At 50.2% G+C, this 20,003-nt stretch overlaps 1 protein-coding gene across 1 annotated transcript in view; it reads left to right on the top strand.

The window, feature by feature from the left end:
• The first annotated feature begins 1,127 nt into the window (after nt 1-1,127).
• SF3A3 (splicing factor 3a subunit 3) overlaps nt 1,128-20,003 on the top strand; it is a 39,285-nt gene continuing 20,409 nt past the window's right edge. Inside the window, exons 1-14 of the mRNA XM_032972884.2 lie at nt 1,128-1,536; nt 2,744-2,791; nt 3,526-3,578; nt 4,721-4,826; nt 5,386-5,458; nt 5,892-5,983; nt 7,140-7,222; nt 8,156-8,294; nt 8,968-9,036; nt 9,653-9,720; nt 11,780-11,893; nt 14,935-15,004; nt 18,460-18,624; nt 19,703-19,813. Of these exons, the coding sequence (XP_032828775.1) occupies nt 1,441-1,536; nt 2,744-2,791; nt 3,526-3,578; nt 4,721-4,826; nt 5,386-5,458; nt 5,892-5,983; nt 7,140-7,222; nt 8,156-8,294; nt 8,968-9,036; nt 9,653-9,720; nt 11,780-11,893; nt 14,935-15,004; nt 18,460-18,624; nt 19,703-19,813 (1,287 nt within the window). The 5' untranslated portion in view covers nt 1,128-1,440. The remainder of the gene's footprint in view (nt 1,537-2,743; nt 2,792-3,525; nt 3,579-4,720; nt 4,827-5,385; nt 5,459-5,891; nt 5,984-7,139; nt 7,223-8,155; nt 8,295-8,967; nt 9,037-9,652; nt 9,721-11,779; nt 11,894-14,934; nt 15,005-18,459; nt 18,625-19,702; nt 19,814-20,003) is intronic.

The raw sequence follows: 20,003 nt of genomic DNA, 5'->3' as shown, positions 1-20,003 counted from the left end.
GCCCCTCCCCACCCAGCCCCTCCCCACCCAGCCCCAGCCCACCCAGCCCCTCCCCCACCCAGCCCCACCCTCCCCTCTCCACCCAGCCCCTCCCCACCCTCCCCTCCCCACCCTCCCCACCCAGCCCCTCCCTCCCCACCCAGCCCCTCCCCACCCTCTCCTCCCCACCCAGCCCCTCCCCACCCTCCCCACCCAGCCCCTCCCTCCCCACCCAGCCCCTCCCCACCCAGCCCCTCCCCACCCTCCCCTCCCCACCCAGCCCCACCCCTCCCATTTTTGGATGCACGACGGACGGACGGACACAATAATCCCCTGTGGGCTGGTGGTGTAACCAGGAGGTTCCTACACAGTATTAACCCTTTTTCTTACTTTCTACGGTGGTCACTGTTTGGGTCAAGTTCATGTGCAACAGTAATCCTTCAGCGTTTCAATTTGTGGCCAGGTCGCTTTTGAAAAAATAAAGCAATCTAATGAAGCTCAGTGGGCCTTAACTAGTAAGATAAAACACATATTTTAGTTTTATTTGTAATTTCGATTTTTTGTAACTGATTTGTTTACCGTTCCCATACTTTGGACACCGATCGTGTTGTTGTATTGGACGTTGTTTCTACGTTCTGACTCCGTGCCCCCCTAACCTGGGACACGTGTGACAAAAGAGCTTTACAGCTCATCGGATTCCTCCTCCAGTATAAAGATTCTGCTAACTTACATTTTTTTGTTAATTTAAGAAATTATATATTTTTAAATGCGTTCATATTATATTCATATTCTTGGTTCTTTCGATAAAGTCACGTAGATAGAAAATAAAAATCATAAAATAAAATGAAAATTTTGAATAATAAATTGAAAGTAATACAAGCCGCTATATAAAATTAACTATTACTAATCGTTAGTTATTATTACTAATAATTATTAGTAATAGTTATCCCTACGCAATGTGGCGGCGGTCCCTCAAGTTCGGTGACGTCATCCGGGGGCACGCGGTGGGGGGGGGGCCAAGCGGTTTTGAGAACGACACAAACGAATTCACTAAACGCCCCGAGGGCAGCGTTCCTGCGAGGCGATCGTCGACGGCGTGATGGCGCCCATGCTCTCGGGGCGTTTGGTGATTTGAAAAGTTTGAGGAGGACACCCCCCCCCACCACCCCCGCCGCGTGAGGGCCTACAGCCGTGTGGCTTCGCCTAGCCGATCCCACGGCGTTCTTCCACTCCTCTCTCTCTGCCCTCGCCGTAGCAGCTTCCACGTCTCCCCATCCCCTCTTTCTCTCCTCTTCGTTGTCTGGCACGCTCCCCTCGGCTTGTTGCGACACCGTCCGTTGTTGCCCGCCAACATTTCCCCCCCCCCCCTTCACCAAGTCGGTCAGATCCTCGGCGTTTTCCTTCCACGCGCGCGCTTCTCCACCACCACCACCACCCACCCCACGCCGAACCCGAGCCACCATGGACACGATCCTGGATCAGCAGCGGCGCTACCACGAGGAGCGAGAGCGCCTCATGGAGACTATGGCGAAGGAGCAGCTGCTCAAGAAGGCGTCGGTAAGACGTTTTTGTCACGCTCGACTGCCTCCATGCAAGGCCCTTCCCCGCGCTATGTCTGTCGTGGGGATTTATCGATCATACTTCACCCCCCCTCACCTCACCTCACTTGGTGAACGGTTCAAACGGAACCGGTTCGGACAGTACTCGCGACTGATATAAGCCGGGGCTCGGAATTTTGTTACTCGGGTTCCCAGGTTTCATCGCGCCGTGCGCTAACCACTGCGCCACCGCTCCACCCCGCTCACCCCTCTTTAAGTTGATTTGAAGAAGCAACATTTCGTGCGCTGTTGTTGCTTGACACAATGCCATTCTTTTCCCGGAACGATTCCCGGTTTACTGGTCATCGTTTAACAACCCTTAAACCCACCCACCTCTTTGCTCAACCATGGAAATAAAATAATAAAAATAAAACGTAATAAAACAAAATTCTCACGACGGTCTTGGAATATTTTTCGATTTAAAGCTTTCGTGACTGCAATGATTCATCTTCTTTGGTTCTTTCGGTAAAGTCACGTAGAATGAGAATAAAATAATAAATTGATTATTGTGTTATTTTATTTTATCAATTTATTATTTTATTCTCATTCTACGTGACTTTACCGAAAGAACCAAAGAAGGTCTTGGAATAGTTATGTAATACGACTTATTGTAACGCGTCCCGTTTCCATTCACTCTCGCGAGCGAGCCGCGGACAATTGGATGAGCCGACATCAAAATTCGCCCAAAGCTCCATGGTCCTCGAGCTGTTAAGATATTTTCAGCCAATTAATGAGAGCTTATCGGTGTGGGGCGGAAAGCAGAGGACACTGGGGAAAGCCCACGAATGGCCACAGGAGGGCAACCACACTGTTCTGTACAGATAGGCCAGATGGAGATTAGTCCACACCTGCCGTCTCCTGGCAAGCCAGGGTATAATGGCACCTCGAAAGGAGTGTTTTTTGAGTGATCCACACAAATGTTAAGGTGTAGACGTGCTCCACCATCCCACGTCGTTTTATTGAGATGTTCCGTTCAGACGCTTGATTCGCTCACATTGTTTTTGTATTGCTTGCATGGCCACGAGTCTGTCCAACCCCCCCCCCCGCCCACAGCCTGCAAGACTCCTCGGCCGTGCCTTTGGCTGGGCAGTATATGAAGAAGTAAGGGTTGCTGCTGATGAGTCTGCGTCGTGGATGGATTTTTGAGTGTGTGTCTGTGTCCTCAGACGCGGGAGCAAATCAATTCCGACCACCGACTAAGAGTGCTGCTGGATGTAAGTGTTGTTACCGTGCCTTAAACATTCACGTCATTTGATTCGATATTTGTCATATCGGTGGCGAGATGTTTGCTACAAGTAGGTCTTGGGTTCGATCCCGACCCTGACGCCTGTTCTACATTTAGAGTTGGTGGTGTCTTTCTCCCCGTGGTCGCGTGGATTTTTCTCGGGGTCCTCTGGTTTTCCCGCCACGTTTAGAAACATGCGCTTAGAGTATTTGGCTGCGATAAAGTTTCCGCATGATAAGCCACTCAATTCAGCTATCATTTGTGGCCAGGTCGCCACTGAAAAAGAGCTGTATAGCTTAGTTGGACTTTACTTGATAAAATAAAAAAAGTCATCGTCATCAGCCTTGATCTTTCCACTGCTGGATGAAAACCTTCCCTTGCAGTCATATTTCACAGTTCATTTAGCACAGTCCTAACTCATTCATCCAGCAGTGTATTGACAAAAGGGTTCTTCCACAACATTGCATAATGATGTTTCACATACAGGGCCAGATTGTGATGAAGGGAGTGCTCTTTCCAATAACTTTGGGCAGCCCAGCAGCTGACGAGACCCAGAAAGTGAAAACTTCTTAAGCGTTTGCTGAATAAACAAATTGTGGCGGACGACAATGATGCGGATGGACTAGAACACATTTGACTTTTCTCTGAAGAATCTGAAGGCTATGTATTTTATCATGATTGTTGAAATGATCCTATGGATGGCATGAACGTTTTGTGTTACAGAGGTACATGGAGGTCAGTCGCACCTTGCGAGATCTCTACGAAGATAAAGATGGGTGAGTTAATTCAAGTATTGTATTGACATTACACTGGAATGCCTGAGTCTCAAAACCCTTTTCAGGAGGGTCCTACACTGTAATGTTTGACCAATTTAATTCAGGAGTGTTAGGCATCTGGGAAAAACCAATGTATCTGGGGAAAACCTCACAGGCCTGCAAGTTAATTCCACTCAAATCGCCACACAAATAGGTTCAGTTTTTAGTGGCACTTATCAGGGACTAGAGTGGGGAACATTTTTGACCTGGAAGCACTGTGTTTCTAAAAAGACCTCTGAAGGTTTTTGGAGGTCTTATTTTGGCTCCTGAGTAAGAAAAGGTTCCACAACATTGGACAGAAAGTTGGGAGGGGAAATAAAATAAATATTGACTTTATCATTCTGATGACTGCAATAAACTCATTTGCTGGTCCATGGTTTTTACACCAAATTGAAACAGACCCTTGGATGAGATTTTTTTTTAGCACTTTCCAACTCAGATGGAAACTATTTCTGCATAATTTCTGACTTAACGAGGGGGGTAGGGGCACTATAACTCTCGTAAAGGAGATCCAATACGAATGCGCAAAGGTTGCCAATACTTGGAGATAAAGCAGAACAAACTCGACTTTTTCCCAATGTGATTCCACACCAATAATTAAATACAGTAAGTCCCCGTATAACGCGGTAGATGCGCTCCTTAAAAGTGCTGCGTTGAGCGAAAAATGCGTGAAGCGAAAGCAATTTCTCCACAAATAATGTAACGAAAACATTTGGTGAGATACGATGTACGGGCATGCAATAAGATGGTGGGACAAATTAAATTTCGCTAACTGTAGCCTACTGCTCAGCCGCGCCACTCAAAAAAAGTAGTTCGTCGTCGACCGTTTAGAAATTGTGTTAAGACGGTGCGCGTTCCCGAATAGAAGAACCGCGTTATCGCGAAAACGCGTTATAGTGTAAACACGCGTAAAGTGAGGACACGCCATACTTCCAAAAGGCGAGCGCGTGTTGGACAGCAATACGTAAAAACCACACATGTGCATGATTTAAAAAAAAAAAACACTTGTTACTTGGACCTTAGGCGCCGGCAGCCGACGAGCGGCGGTTTACCGCAGCACGCCACACGGTCTAGCTTGAATGCCGTGCGTTTAACATCGGCAGGCTCCGCAAGGAGGAGGTGAACGCCCTCTCGGGACCCAACGAGTTTGGAGAATTTTACAACCGTCTGCGGCAAATCAAGGAATTCCACAAGAAGCACCCCAACGAGGTACGGTTCCGTCACCCTCGTCGCGTGCGTTGTCGACCGTGATGCCGCATCCACGATAGCCACGTTATGTCCACGCGCAAACGAGGACGCGGTATCGTGTTCGCGCGCACACAGCCAGCCGCTGCTTTGTTCAGCGAGGATTCGCGTACCCCGATTGGTGTTTGACCGTACCCCGTCCACCGTCGCTTGTGCTTCCCTGCTCTTAATGAGACTCAAGTATGACATTCGTGTTTTGTGTGTGGGCGGCGGTAGTGTGGTGTTTAGCGCATTGCGCCATGAACCCGGCAACCTGAGTTCAATTCCCGCTCGCAATCGATGACATTGACGAATATTAAAACTGGTCTTGGGCCTCCTGTAGTTCGAATCAGCCTTAAATGAGTATCTGAGGTGGTGTGCAAACATTAGCAAAGGTGGCCAAGTTTGGTGTTGGCCACCTACCCCCTCATGTGCCGTACCCGGCCTTCATAAGTGCTCGCTAACATCACTTGCCCCACTGGTCTGTTAATGTTATAAGAAGGATCTTTGTCTTGTGTGTGTGTTTTGTTGTGTTCCTCTGCAGATCTACATTCCGATGTCGGTGGAGTTCGACGAGCTGGCCAGGGCTCGCGAGAATCCCGCAGACGAAGCTCAAAGTACGCAGCGCTAAAACACGGACTGTGAACACAGCGCTTAGTCGTGCCGAGCCCGTTGCATCGCGGCAATCGAAACGTGTGGCGTTCGTGTAACGATTCATCGGTTAAATTAGATTATTTCTCTGATTCGCGCGGTTGCTTACGTACGGTGCTCAAGAAGTTCAGTATGCATACAACAAATTAGTTAATCATTCCAGCACTTTTGTAAGCCCTCTGCAGGATGAAGGCCTCCCCGATCTGCGTTGGTCTTGGGGGTTGTTTAGCCACGCATCGCCACGCTGGTCAGTGCGGTTTGGTGAATGTGGTCAAGAATGTCACTGATGTCGGTGATAGCCGGGAATTAAAACTTGGCTTACCCTCTTCTGAGCGCAGTGCGCTAACCACTGACAACAGTGGAAATTAAGTCCTGACGATCTTGACTTTTCTTTTTCAGACATGGCGGAGTTCACCGATGAGGAAGGCTATGGCAAGAATCTGGACCTGCACAACTGCTATCTCAAATTCATCAACCTCAAGGGAGCCGAGGTGAGAGATAGATATCCTTGTTGTCGGTTCATTCGGTCACTCGTTGTGCTCCAGGCTAGCAGCGGAGAGGACGCTCGAGTTGAGCCTGGCACGTGGCGGTGGTGCACGCCTGCGATCCAGCGCTTTGGAGGCAAGGGTTGGTGGATCACACGACGATTTGTAAAACTCTCAAAAGCCGCTGGGCTGTGAGGTGGCTGGCAGCACATGGCAGCACAGCATTTGATTGTATTCACTCTTATCTGTGTGATGCTTTGTGTGTTACTCACCTCTCAAGTGTGTACACTTTCTCCCGGTTTACCGTTTTTCTCCCAAATGAAATGAAATTGGCCAATCATACAAATACTCTGGGTCTTTCGGTAAAGTTATCTACGTGACTTTACCGAAAGACCCAAAGAGGATGAATTCCTTGCGGTGACGAAAGCTTTAAGCCGAGATTTAATCATACGAATGTATTGCGACTTTTTCTGAAAACAGGTCTTGATACTCGGTGAGGCTTCCACGGGTAAATCGTGATCGTACTGTGTATGGCGCGACCGCTGTTGTCAATACCCGTTAATTGTTATTTACTATAAAAATAACAGCTCTTCGATCTGTTTTCAGGGGTGCCATGGTGACGAGATGTTAACTACCTCGCCTAGTATACAGGAGGTCGTGGGTTCGATCCCAACCCTGACGCCTGCTGTATATTTGGAGTCTGCTTGTTCTGTCCGTGGTCACGTGAATTTTTCTCCGAGTCCTCCAGTTTTCCAATCATGCGTTTAACAGCTTAATATATTGAGGAGTGCAGATCTTGGACAATTGGTGGCGCTGGCTCACCGCCTGGCTGCCTTCCAACTTGTGATTGTGAGATGCGTTAACATTATTTATATTATATGGCTGCTATAAATTTCCATAAGCCACTTCGTTTAGCTATCATTTGTGGCCAGGTCGCTTCTGAAAAAGAGTTATGTAGCTCGGTGGGCCTCACCTGGTAAAATAAAAAATAGTTTTCATAGCTTAGGTTATACTGTCTGTTGTTCGGCATGATGTCCGACGTTGCCACTTGCTGGTAGCCTGAGATCCCGAAGAAGCTCCCAGCATGAGCTGTGCAATGACGACATCCTGCGCGCTTCCAAAGTCTATTGTTTCCACCTCTCTCGTGTTGTGTTTTTGACAGAAAATCGACTACATCACGTACCTGTCGACATTTGACCAGCTCTTCGATGTCCCTCGTGAACGGAAAAACACGGAGTACAAGAGGTGAGTTGTCTTCACTCTGGGTTCTACGTGAATAAAAGCAAAAAAATAATTTAAAGCGCTCACTGAACTTGATATTTTTTTTCAACGTACAGTTGTCCCTCACTATAACGCGGTTCACCTTTCGCGGCCTTGCTGTTTGGCGGATTTTTTTGTGTAATTTTGCATGCTTTTTTTTCCTGCGTACAGTATGAACGCGCATTGTGTTCGGCATCCTGATTGGCTAAGGTAGAACCGCACATGTGTTCTGCGTCCTGATTAGCTAAGGGAGTACAGAATGCGTTCGGCTAGCCAGATTTACAAAAATGTTTGGGCTTGAAAACAGGTTTTGATCTTTGGTTTCATTTACTAATATTGTACTTGTTTTTTTAAATCTGCGAAAGTTTGAACTTTGAGAGTGTTTAAATAAGAGAGAAATGTGAGAACATGTTAATGCCTGTCTGAGAAAAGTGTATAAAAGTGTGTGGTTAGGGGTTTTACGGCCTTAAAACATGTATAATAATTGTAAAAAATGAAGCTGATTACTTCGCGGATTTCGTCTATTGCGGGTTATTTTTAGAACGTATCCCCCGCGATAAACGAGGGACCACTGTATTGTAAAAAACAGACGATGGCCCTAATGATTGGTCGTTTCCTGCCAAAAGTGGCTTTGCGTGAGCTTTGCTTGAATTATTCAAATATGTATACAAGTAACAATCTCCTTAAAATTATTACTTTACTGTTTTAAACGTTATGCAAAAGTAACAAATTCAGTGATGAATATTTATAATCATGAAAACAATGACCGTGACTAAAATGTCATCGGTGCAAATCATAGAATACAAAATAAATAACGTCAAATTCGGCCTAAAAATAAAAACTCCCAATACCCTAAATAATGAAATCCAAACTTGATCCGTCGAGTGTCTGCCTGTGTCTCCATTTGCGTGGCTGCAGGTATCTGGACATGGTGCTCGAGTACCTGCAGGACTACACGGACCGTGTGAAGCCACTTCTGGACCAGAATGAACTTTTCGGAAAGATCCAAACGGATCTCGAGAGGAAGTGGGACATCGGAGCGTTCCCTGGCTGGCCTGTACGTCCATCGCGCTCCCCCCTCTCTCCGCCACTCTTCACTACGGGCACCAACTTGGAGTCTTTCTGAATCAAGAATCTTTATTTAGCCTGGAATAATCCGAGCTTTGAAGCTATCTTTTCACAGATGTCCTGTACAATCAGGGGTCAGAAAGCCACCACGACAAACTATAGAAAAAAATGATAGGAGTACAAAGTATAGGAAAGGTAAGCAAGTCACTAAAGATAAATATAAACAAATAAAGTATACAGAATGGAATCCGGCGGGTAGCTGACAATGCAACATCTTTACATATTGGCAAATATATTCCTTTTTTTTTTATTTTGGTTTGTGTTTTTCGAAAGCTTTTGGGCGATCCTTGGATCAATGTGGCAAATTTTCCAATGGGTCAGTCCCTAATGGCAAAACAACCTAAAGTTTGGTAATTGTCGCAGTCTCTTTACACGAGTTATAGTGCGTCCACCCGTTGCGGACAAACGGACGGAACTAATGCATAAACGCTTGCAACGCGTGGACAAAGTTTGACGTGCACGGTGCTTTTTAACCACACCACACCCCCCCCCCCCCCCCTGTTGTGCTATTCCCGGCCTTAAGAGATGCTCGCTAACTGGCACCTGCTATCCCCCACACCCCGTGTGGCTGAACTGGCGACACGTGACTCTGTTGGGTGCAGAAAGAGACGAGCAGCGCCCTCGCTCACTCGGGAGCTCACCTGGACCTCTCCGCCTTCTCCTCCTGGGAGGTGAGGTCGTCCACTGCACCACGTGGGCATCGCAGACCAAAGCTATTGCGAGATGGACGAGGCGGCCGGATAGACTGGTGCAGGATTTTTCTCCTGTTGTTTCCATGCATTTTGGCTGCCTGTTTTGGACGTTGCCACTACATCCTAAACTATCTAAAGTTCAGTAAATTGACGTAACATGCCGTTCACGTAAAACATCACTGATAATTGATGCTCGACATGTTTGTCAATAAAAGGAAAACTGTATATAAGAAAAGATGACAATTCGTAGCGCTTCTGATTTGCGACATTTTGCGCATGTGATCTATTTGCTATGAAGAAGGACAGTTGTCTGAACTTTCACGTATATTTTATACACTTTTCCTATTAGGGCAATTGTGTCGATGAATTTGAGGTTTTTTTTTTAAATAATTGTTCGTGCTTGTCCACCGCCGCTATGAGCAGCAGCTCAACAAAATGTGTTCGTTAAATCGTCGCTAGGCCTGGTGAACAGGGCATTCCGAGTTGTCTCGAGTATTATTGCCTGTGCTGGTAAAGTCATTGCGTAAAGGATTGTTTCCTGTTATGCGTAAAGGAATCGGTGCTCACGTGATTGCTGCGTGTTGTTGTGTCACAGGAGTTGGCCTCCCTGGGTCTGGATCGACTGAAGTCCGCCCTCATGGCACTGGGGTTAAAGTGCGGCGGGTAAGTCCCCAAGTTTACTCAATGAATGCCATGATGCCAAGTGTGGCGATCTCATGAATATAGGTCACCTGGGGTCAGCACCGGGCTGTTTTCTGCATGGTGCCCAGGCTTGGGAATTATTTGAGGGTGCCTTATAAATCTAAATTATTATTATTACTAATCGATTTTAGATTTGTTGGTTCGTTACGGAATCACCTATCGGTCTTTTGAAAAGTCAAGAATTTGATAATCGAATGCGTTTTAATGTCAACGATGTAATCGTTTGACACGTGGCTTGAGTGTTAGCAGGGTGGGCAGACGCACTGTCTACTGACAGCAAATGCTTCACCGGGGAGCGAAAACATCATCATCATCATCGTTGTCGTCATCACCAGGCGGACAATAACCACGGATGATGATGTTGACAAAATGAAAAATAAAGCCGCTTGACTTGTACTTACAAAGCAAAAGTGCTGCTGCGGCACTTTGTTTTAAATTTATGAGTGCTGTCGGGCTGCCTTCCTGTGTGGGGAAAGCGTACATAATTGTATTACCTATCAAACTGGGACTTGTCCTCATGACAGAGATGAAGATCCCCCCTCTAGCCATACAGAGCATTGGGGGCAAGCGCTTTTTAAGAGCACATAAGGCTCGCACGCCACACGAAGTGGGTGGTGTTTGCCGGAATGATGCCACCTTTGTCTCTCCAGGTCATGTTGGTCATGCGGGGGTTGCTAGACCGTGCTTAACCACACTGGTCATTTGTGGGTTGGTGTAGTGGTGAAGAGCAGGACTGGTTCACATCACTTTCAGCCATGGCCCGGGAATCGAACTTACGTTTTGCGGGTTGATAGTGCAGTGCGCCAAATCACGACACCCCTGCAAGGACAGATCCCCTCTATAGCCTTTAACAGACTGTTGGGGCAAGTGCTTTTCGCGAGCACCGATGAAGGCCGGCACGGTTCACGAACTGGGTGCCAGCACCACACCCCGCCTTTGTCTCCCCAACGGCGATGTTTACACCGCGCCAGGTACTCATTGGAGGCCCAGTCGACCTTCGGGGAGGCCCAGGATCGAGTCATATAATTAATATTGCTGGTGTTGGCCGTGAGTGGGAATTGAACTCGGGTCGCCGGGTTCGAAGCACGGCGTGCTAACCGCTACGCTACCGCTCCCCATTCAAGTTAACGCACGTACACACACTCACGCACGCACGTTACGCTCTACCGGGAAACGTTTGGGGGGGGTGGGGGAGGGCGAGGAGAGAGACTCGCGGTCTCACGATGGCTCTGGGGACCCCAATCCTAGCTCGGGGAAAAAAAAACCGAGACGTTCATCTCCGCGGGATTTTTGTTGTTTTCGAGTTAAATGCCGCGCACATGCGTGTGATTTGGCCCGAGCCCCGGGACGTCGATCCGTCTGCCCCTTGCGCGCTCGCACCGAGCTGCGTGCGCGCGTCTGAGAATGTTGTTGGTTTTGCACGTCGCGCTCCTTGTACGCAAACGACTTCTCAATGTTCGTGTAAGGGGAACGACGATGCGGTACGCTAATGAGACCGCCGCCATGATGTAATGGTCAGCACGCTGGCCTTGCCATCCCGGCCCTTGGCTCGGCAGTTGATTCCCCCCGCCCCCACCTCTGTCCACCCACCCGTAACAATGGGGAACACCAGTTAGTCGATGGGCGGGGTGGATGCGCGTGGGTAATCCCGACTCGACTAAGATGTCTTGATTGGTTGTGGAAGAGTAGGCTAACGTACCCCTGCTTGGGGGGGGTTCTATACAGCTAGCAGTGGACGCCCTTCTGGCAGCAGTTGCATGAGTAAACAATTGCAGGGCTGCACCTTTGCCGTTTGATATTTTCTGCCAAGTAAACTCGGCCTTAAATGAGCGCCCGGTGCGGTGTGTAGAAACATCAGTACCGGCGGAGAAGAAAGCGGCCGGCATAGTACTGACCACACCACAATTTCCCCGCCGCCACAGCACTTGCCCCAACAGTCTGCTAAAGGCCACACACGGGGGGGGGGGGGGCGGTGAGCGCGGGGGGGGGGTCTTTATCCTTTCCTTTACATGTGCGTCAGCACTCTAGAGGAGCGAGCTCAGCGCCTCTTCAGCACCAAGGGGAAGTCCCTGGAGTCGTTGGACCCCTCGCTCTTCACCAAATCCAAGGCCAAGAGCTCCAAGGGCAGCAAGAAGTGAGTGCATGGTCCCACCCCCCCCCCCCCCCCCCCCACTTCCCCACCAGGGTCCGATGGCTCGGGGCCAGATGGGACAAATTTAACTTGACGTTCAGCTGTTCCACTCTCTCTCTTTCTCTCTCTCTCTCTCTGTCACCGACTCTGGCTTGACGCGGCTGCCCCCTGCGTCACCTCTGCACAGCGGTCAGCACCGTGGGTGAACGGGTGGACGTCTGGTCTCCTTATTTTTGCTTTATCTGTTTCAACGGAAACCGGTGGGGGGCCGGGGCGGGGAGTACACGGGGCGTGGACTGAACCGGAATAATCGCGTGGGGCGCTCCAGGAGGGGGGGGGGGTGGGGGGGGAGTCCCTTGTTGTTGGCGCTTAGGAAAATATTGGAAAAGCGGAGGGTAGAAAAGGAAAGAGGGGAGAGTGAGAGGGAAGAATGAAGAAAGAGAATAAAAGGATGCGTGGAGGTTTGTACGTATGTATGCTGAGCTTCTTTCGCACCGTACGTAGCCAACTGTGCTCATGGGAGGTGCGGGGGAAGGGCACCAAACTAAACACTAAAGTCAGTCCTAAAGAAATTAGTTTTCAATATAGATTTAAAGGGGGGGGGGGAGGGTGCCTTATTTTAAGGAAAAGAAGGAATGGAAGTTGATGGACGGAAGGCTATTCCTAGCAGTGCAACGGTTACATGCTGACAGAAACATCCACGATAAGATGGCATTCCAGCAGTGGATTTCTTGAATGCATCTGTGCGGAGCTGTTACGCATGGTGGCTTTTTCCCAGTGTTCTGCCGTGAGGAGCTTAGTGCTCATTTACGTAATTTGCCTAAAGTTTCCTGAGACCCATTGATGCTTTCCTGAGTTAAAAGGGTATTGTTTTTATTTAAAAATTATTCTCGTTACTTTTAAACCTGTGATCAAATAGCCCACAATACGCCCGATCTCATCGGAGCTCGGAAGCTAATCAGATTTTTAGCCTGGCCATTGCTTGGGAATGGTGACCACCATGCATACAACAGGTGTCATAGGCTGCTGCCTGAGGACTACGCTGTCAGTAGCGCGCAGTGCAGCAAAATCCGTGGTTGTAATACACTGCTATGCCTCCCGGATTTACCATCCCGCACTGACAGGCTTGGTGAAATATTGTCGCGTAACCCCCACGAACAACACGGCTTGGGGGGGGGTGGTGGAAGGGGGGGTGAGGCCCTCATCCAGCAGTGGATTGAGAAAAAGGGCTGTTCGTGCAAGGCAGGCATGAGTTTGGATCGTCGGGCCTCTGTTCACGGGGCGATGCCTCAGCGGCTGCTGCGTGACTTGTGCTAAACCCTCGCGTGAGAGGACGTTTCGAGTTTCACCATGTACGGTGTCCCGTATCGCAAGGCGTCCAGTATGCTTCACACTTTAACACCCCCTGTGGGTGGTGGCAGCTGACACGTGGGCGCTTGCCACCCACGCCGCCCTCCCCCAAGGTCAAGCCAAGGTCAAATTGTTTCCCTCGCACGAGCAGTGGGGCTGCGCTCGTTTTCCATTGGCTGCCACCTGAGCCGCTGGTGGAAATTCCACATTCCGATGGCGGGGACGAGTTGATCTGTGAAATGGCAACCGCGGTTGACGTGGCAAAGCAAAAAAGTGGAACTTTTTTTTTTTTATCGAACCCATCCCGGGACGGATCGACCGTTGAGTTGGCTGCCAACCGCGAATTGATGTCGCACCTCCGATTAGCACGGTTTGGCTACGTACAGTGCGAAAGGAGTTCAACATACATTCGTACGTTAACGTTGTTTGTTATCCAGTGAAGTCTCGCTGAGGTTCGACACCTTTGCCAGTTCTGCTAATGCGAGTTTGGTTTCATGCAGGAGGAAAATTAAGAACCTGGAAAGAAAGCCTATCGTGCATACGAGCTGAGAACAGTCGAAGATCCATACAGGCAATGTGCAGCTGCACAAATTCGAATCTAATTCCTCTCTTTCCACTCGACAACTGAGCTGTGATGTGACTGTGCAGAGCCAGCTCGGTGCAGGTCAGGGGGTGCCAGTTTGTTTTTCCACTGCAGAAGCCGAGCCGTGCCACTGCCCCTGGCCCTGCTTGGCCCCTAGCCAGAATCAGTTGTCTTGAGTGGCCAGTGTATTGTGGTTTGGTTTGGCACGGCAAATAGCCAGTGGGAAAGCTACCCCATACCGTGTTGGACCCCCGCAATGGCTCGGCTCTGAATGTGGCAATAGTAAATGCTCTGACATATCGCACATACTAAACTAAACTATTTTTTGTTTTACCAGGGAAGGCCCACTAAGCTATATTGGTCTTTTTCAGAAGCGGCCTAGCCACAAATGATAGCTCAATGAAGCGGCTTATCACGTGGAAATTTATGGCAGCCAAATACTCTTAAACGCGTGGTGATGTTGATTTTAAAAGGACCGGGAGAAAAATACGCGCGAGCACAGCGAGAGAGACACGCAAACTCCAAATATACAACAGTGTCAGGGTCGGGATCGAAACCAAGACCTCCTGCATACCAGGCGAGGTAGTTAACATCTCGCAGCCGTGGCGCCCACAAGGTGGACTCCCAAGCAAAAAAACGCACGCATCGCCCATCTCCTGCTCGCGCGACAGGCACCACGGGTGCGCGATCGTCAACTGGCATTGCTCCTCCTGCTGCTCCAAGTTCCTCGTGCCGTGAGAGCCGATAACTTTGCAGCTGTCGCTACGCCGGTGGGCAGAGGAGATTGGTGGTGGCGACGTTGGCGTGCGTGGGAGAGTGTTTGTTCGCCTCCCAGGGAGGGGTAGCCGGAGGGAGATTTTTGGGGTTGGCGGTGTGTTGGGGGGGAGGGGTGGGGGTGGGAGTTTTGGGGGCACGGAGGGTTCGGTTGGTTGTTGATTTTTTTCCGGCTCGCTGCATAGCGAGGATTGAAGCTGGTTTAATGCCGGCGGCGGCAGCGGCGGACGGAGGAGGGCGCCGTCTGTCCCACTCGACGGCGCTCGGCGCTCATCCTAGTGTGTGTGTGTGTGTACTTGCGTGTGTGTGCGTGTTTTTGCCGTGTGCCCGAGCGCAGGGACATGGAGAGAAACAAGGAAATTGCTTTGCTGGAGGCACAGATTTATGAATACGCAGAGATCCTCGGGGTAAGATCCTCCTTCCCTTCACGCGTATCCTCCTTCCTCGGGTCTCCGTAAACCCCTCTGCTGCCAGCCAGCCGGCCAGCCAGCCGGCTTACCTGTGCACGCAGCACAACAGCCGTGAGCGAATCAAACAAAACGCGCAAACCGCGGGGAGCCGGTTTCGCCGCTGTAATTTAATTGCACCGTGACGGAAGGTGGTAGACTGTTGGACGTTTCAACGCAACCGTTGACGGTGGGTCGGTGTGCGGGACTGGGCCGGGATGAAGGGGAGTTGGTACGGCGGTAGTCGGCGGGGGGGCGGGGCGGGGGGGGGGGCGGTGAGGCAGCAGGCGGGCGAGTGAGTGTGTACGGCCATAAAATTTGATCTCATTTTTGCTTTGTCTTTCATGGTTCAGCTGACGTTGGCAAGCTGTCTGTGCCTCTTATTTTCCGCTTGTTAGTGCGGTCAGTCCAGCCAAAACCCGCCGTTTTAGCGGGGAGCACGAAAGAGCACTGTTTCGGGGGGTATCGGACAAACATTTCCGTCGCCCCCTCTGTTATAAATTAGCCCTTAAAAAAAAAATCTGGTTCCATTTTCTCGGTTTAGAATTTATGACGTTATTTTTATTCCCCGCAGGCGGTGGATTATTATGTCGGAACGTTTCTTCTTTTTTTGCTTTTTTCTTTTTTTATGATTCTCCCTCCTCTCGCCCTCTACCCCCGCCGCCTCCGTCCAAACGGGGCAGCTTTTGTGTGGGATATTCTGCCAGTTTAGCCGGCGGCGTTTTTCTTCCCTTGCTCGCTGGGAATTTTTTTTTAACGTTATAATGTTAAAAACATCCGTGCTCGTTATGCCGTGAATGTTTTGCGGAGCATCAAAACCGTCCCTGGGAAGAAAAATAAAATAAAAATCGCCGCAACCGCTCCGTTCGTTCGGAGAGGCCCGGTGTTTTAACGCCGGGCCTTCTCTCCACCGCTTTCGTTTGCCCCCTTGTTTATTTTTTAAATCACTCTTTTATTGGGAAAAAAAACCGCACGGTTGAAATAAATAAAAGGCGTGTGTGTGTTTGTGTGTACGCGCCTACTTGGCGCGTTTCTCAACAAATCCCACAGTTGATGGCGCTTGTGGACTGCGTGGAAATAATCCTTTTGCCCCGGAAAATCCCTAATCTTGATTTCCCACTGCCTGAGCGCGGGAGGGTGCGTGTGGTGGGGGGTGGGCAGGGGGGGGGGCGGTGGCCGGTGGAGGGGGACGGTGGGTTGGCTTAAGGTTGTCTGTTGTTGATGGGGGGGGGGGGTAAGAGAGCCGGGCCCTGGCACTCTTAATACCAGGCAGGAGACAACGATACGCAGGTTTGAAAAACGAATCCAGTTGTTTGCGAAGTCCCTCGCGCTTGCGGAAAAAATCACCGCGAGTCCGTCGGCCGGGCGAGGCATCTGATAACGACACGAAACTTTTTTGGTAGCGTGGTCGCACGCGCGTGTAGATTCGCGATCGTACAATAAACCTTTGCGCACCGTAATATTCCGCAGTGCGCCCCCCCTCCTCTCCCCTGCGGTGGAAGCAGTGCACGTCTGAATTTGTCAAATTTGCCGAGCTCCCCCCCGCCTCTCTCCCTCTCCCCCCTCCCGCGCTGTTGTAACACTGCCGACGGCTCCCTTCATCGAACTTTTCCTTTGTTGCGTCTCTTTATCCCCCTCATCCGCCACCACCCAGATGGGCGGGCAGTCGACGAAGGTCTGGAGGGGCACGAGGAGGGTCGTCGGCTAGAGATTGATTTTTTTTTAAATGTATAACACGGAATGCCGTAAAAAATATATCACGCGCATGTGTTCCTATTAAGGGGATATTTACGCAGCATAAAAAATAACTTGTAAAGTAACACTGTAACAGTTTTGGCCCGCAGCCTTTTCACTGACGTTTATGGCTGTTCTGAGCGTCTTGCAGGACCCGGGTGTTGTTTATCGCCCCGTTTGATGGACAGGACCCCGAGCGGGTTCGGCCGTTACTTCTCCCACTCGGTTGGCTCTTATTTGTAGCGCAGGGCTGATTAACTGGCGGGCCCCCGGCTAGCCACGTGTGGGATAAGCGACATGGGTCACCGAGTGAGTGGCCTGCCGACACGTACGGTTTTCAGAGACGCCAAAATGATGCACGGTAGAGATGAGATGCAAGATATTAAGAGGCGTCAACGACTCAACGGCAGTGATTCATTCAAAGTAACTTCAAATTTAATTCACGCTTGGGGCTTGATTTTGGTTATATTTAAAGTGAAAAGTTTTTGACAAGCTTCGTGTTATAACATGACACTCGTCTTGGGCACTGTCTTTTTTCATCAGTTTTGTTAATCTTATTTAAAAAATATATATATTTTTCTAAATGTAATTTTTTTTAGTTGACTTTCCTTTATTGTTTATTTTCAAAGACCGCATTTAAATTGTTTTTATTTTTTGGGCCCCTTTAAACATGATGGCAACCCCACCCTCACCCACCACTTCCTGCAGATCGAAGGCTGGTAACCCCCTCCACTCCGTGCCGCGGCTGACGACGATGCCGATGACGTCGCCAATAACGTCGTCAAGCCTCCCAAACTATTATTACCTCCCGTCCAGCGGCACACTAAGGGGGATCGTAGTGTATTTCCGTGCTCTTACCATGACACCAATCCCACCACGATGGTTGTTGGATGGAACTGTTGACCCCCACCAGACCTCTAGCATGGGAATCCTGCGGTTTTTAGTGTAAAAAAAAAATTTCATTAAATTTATCCTATTGGCTTTCTGGATAGAATGTCGTCAAGCTGCATGAGTTTTATCAAGAAAACAAAAACACCCCGGACGGGTCTCAACCCTATGGGTCTCATCCCTATGGGTCTCATCAGTGAGTCGGGCTTGTTAAACAAACTCCGATACATTTCCAGATGTTATTGGCAAGAACAAGTTGTCTTTGCGGTGTGGCCCAATCGGCACACCGAGCAACGTTGTATAAATAGCGACCTCATGCCCCTCTGTGGAATTTCGGACTCCCTTTATGTCAATCCGATTGCTCAGTAATGGTTTACTTGACCATACTTCACCACACTGGGCAGTGCTGATTGGAGAAGGTGGGTGGGGTGGTTGTGCCGGATTCTGCTGCACTGCCTTCGGCTGCCGACCACTTCGCCCCACACCGCCTCTGACAAACTTGTTGGTGCGCGGTGGGCGGTGGTCGCCTATCCCTTAGGGCTATACAGAGCTCGAACCGACTTGGCGTCCGTTATCTGGAATCGGTGTGTCCGCCCGTGAGCTCAGCGTCCAACTTGTGTCTCCCATCACTGCACCGGCTTTCTGGGGTGCTCGTTTGCGCCCACGCATGCAAAAATAAAACCCCGCGCTCGTTTGCGCGATCGTCACCTCTGCGCGCCCGCCGTCCCCACCCCCCCCCCCCCCTCCCCGCCGCATCCTCCCCTGCCGCCACCGTGCCGCGGTGGCGCGAGCAGGAGCAGCGGCAGCTGACGCGCGAGAACGTCCAGCGCAAGCAGGCGCGCACGGGCGAGGAGCGCGAGGAGGAGGACGAGGAGAACCTGAGTGACAGCGACAGCGACGACGAGGAGAACGAGATCATCTACAACCCCAAGAACCTGCCACTCGGCTGGGACGGCAAGGTGCTCGTGGCGGGCGGCCGTCAGGCGGGAGAGTGCACGAGTGGGCTTGGTAACGGGGTCAGGGGGGTCAGGAGTATTATTATCTGCCCATTTAATTTCATAAAAGAATGGTGCCAATTTCCAGGGTCAATAGAAATCCACAGATGCAGTACACTTTAGAAAAAAAAAATTGCCAAACATAAAAGCCTGCTCACGAGCAACCTTTGTAATCTCAATACAAAGGTTGAGGATCTTGGCAGTGTTTTCGATTTTATTCATAGCCACAGGTGACACGTACACAACATGTACATATGTATGTTGTACTTCTGCGTAGCCAACTGTGCCCCCCCCCACGCGTGGTGAGGGTGACCGCCCCTACGACAGGGGTGGGGGAATCTTGTTGCCCACGGGCCGAACGCTACCCATTTCTTCGTTCTATGCCACACGATGCCGCCTCTTTCCTCGCGTTTGTTCCACTCATGTGGGGTCCGCTGTCCTTGCCAACCTTTATCCACGTTGCCCTGTCCTGCGCCATCTCTCTTTCGGCTCCTCGGGCCACCGCGTCCGATCGCACTGCATCGCCCCACCTCTTTCTTCGTCTCTTTCTTTCCACTTGCATCACTTGCACCTTCTGACCCACATAATTCTCCTCCTGTCTCTCCACACGGTGTCGTCCACACTCAGAGGTATGCTTTGGGACTCTGTACGAGTCTGTGCGTCGCCCTGTGAGTGTGTTTCTCCGGATGAGTATTTGAGTCTGTGTCTTCCTGTGTGTCAGTGGGTCTTCATCCATGTGAGTCTAGTGGGTCTGTTTTGAGTCCATGGCTGGTGTGGGAAACCCACAAAGGTGTGGGTCGAATTCAGCCCAAGAATTTGTTTCGTACGGCCCACAGGCCATAGGCTCCCACTTAATTTCATCATCACATTTGGAGGGTACATGGCCCTGACCCTTGACCTAACCCAACTCATCCATCATTGAGCTTTCCGTACCCCCACCCACATTGTCAGAGACACCTCACTTCTTCGTCAAACTTCGCCTAACTTCTCTCTCGCGCGCGCTCCTCCTATGCGCACCCCCCGTTGTGTCCTCTGTGTTTAGCCCATCCCTTACTGGCTCTACAAACTGCACGGACTCAACATCAACTACAACTGCGAGATCTGCGGAAACTACACGTACCGCGGGCCCAAGGCCTTCCAGAGACACTTTGCGGTGAGTCGCACGCACAGCCTCCTGTCTGCGACCGTGTGCCCCTGCCTCGGTGCAGCCCCCCGTATTTGCGTGTCCCGCATGTGACTTGGCGGTATGCTTGGGAAGTTAGTTGGTTCGGTGGCCTGTTGCTTGGTTTGTTGGGCGGTTGATAGGGTGGTGTGTGTTGGGCGGTTCAGAATCAAGAATCTTT

Source organism: Petromyzon marinus, chromosome 49 (assembly GCF_048934315.1).
Source record: "Petromyzon marinus isolate PM22_M1 ecotype Great Lakes invasive population chromosome 49, UKy_Petmar_22M1.pri1.0, whole genome shotgun sequence".
Lineage (NCBI taxonomy): Eukaryota > Metazoa > Chordata > Hyperoartia > Petromyzontiformes > Petromyzontidae > Petromyzon > Petromyzon marinus.
Note: the sequence above shows the minus strand (reverse complement) of the source record. Positions and strands in the feature narration are given on the sequence as shown.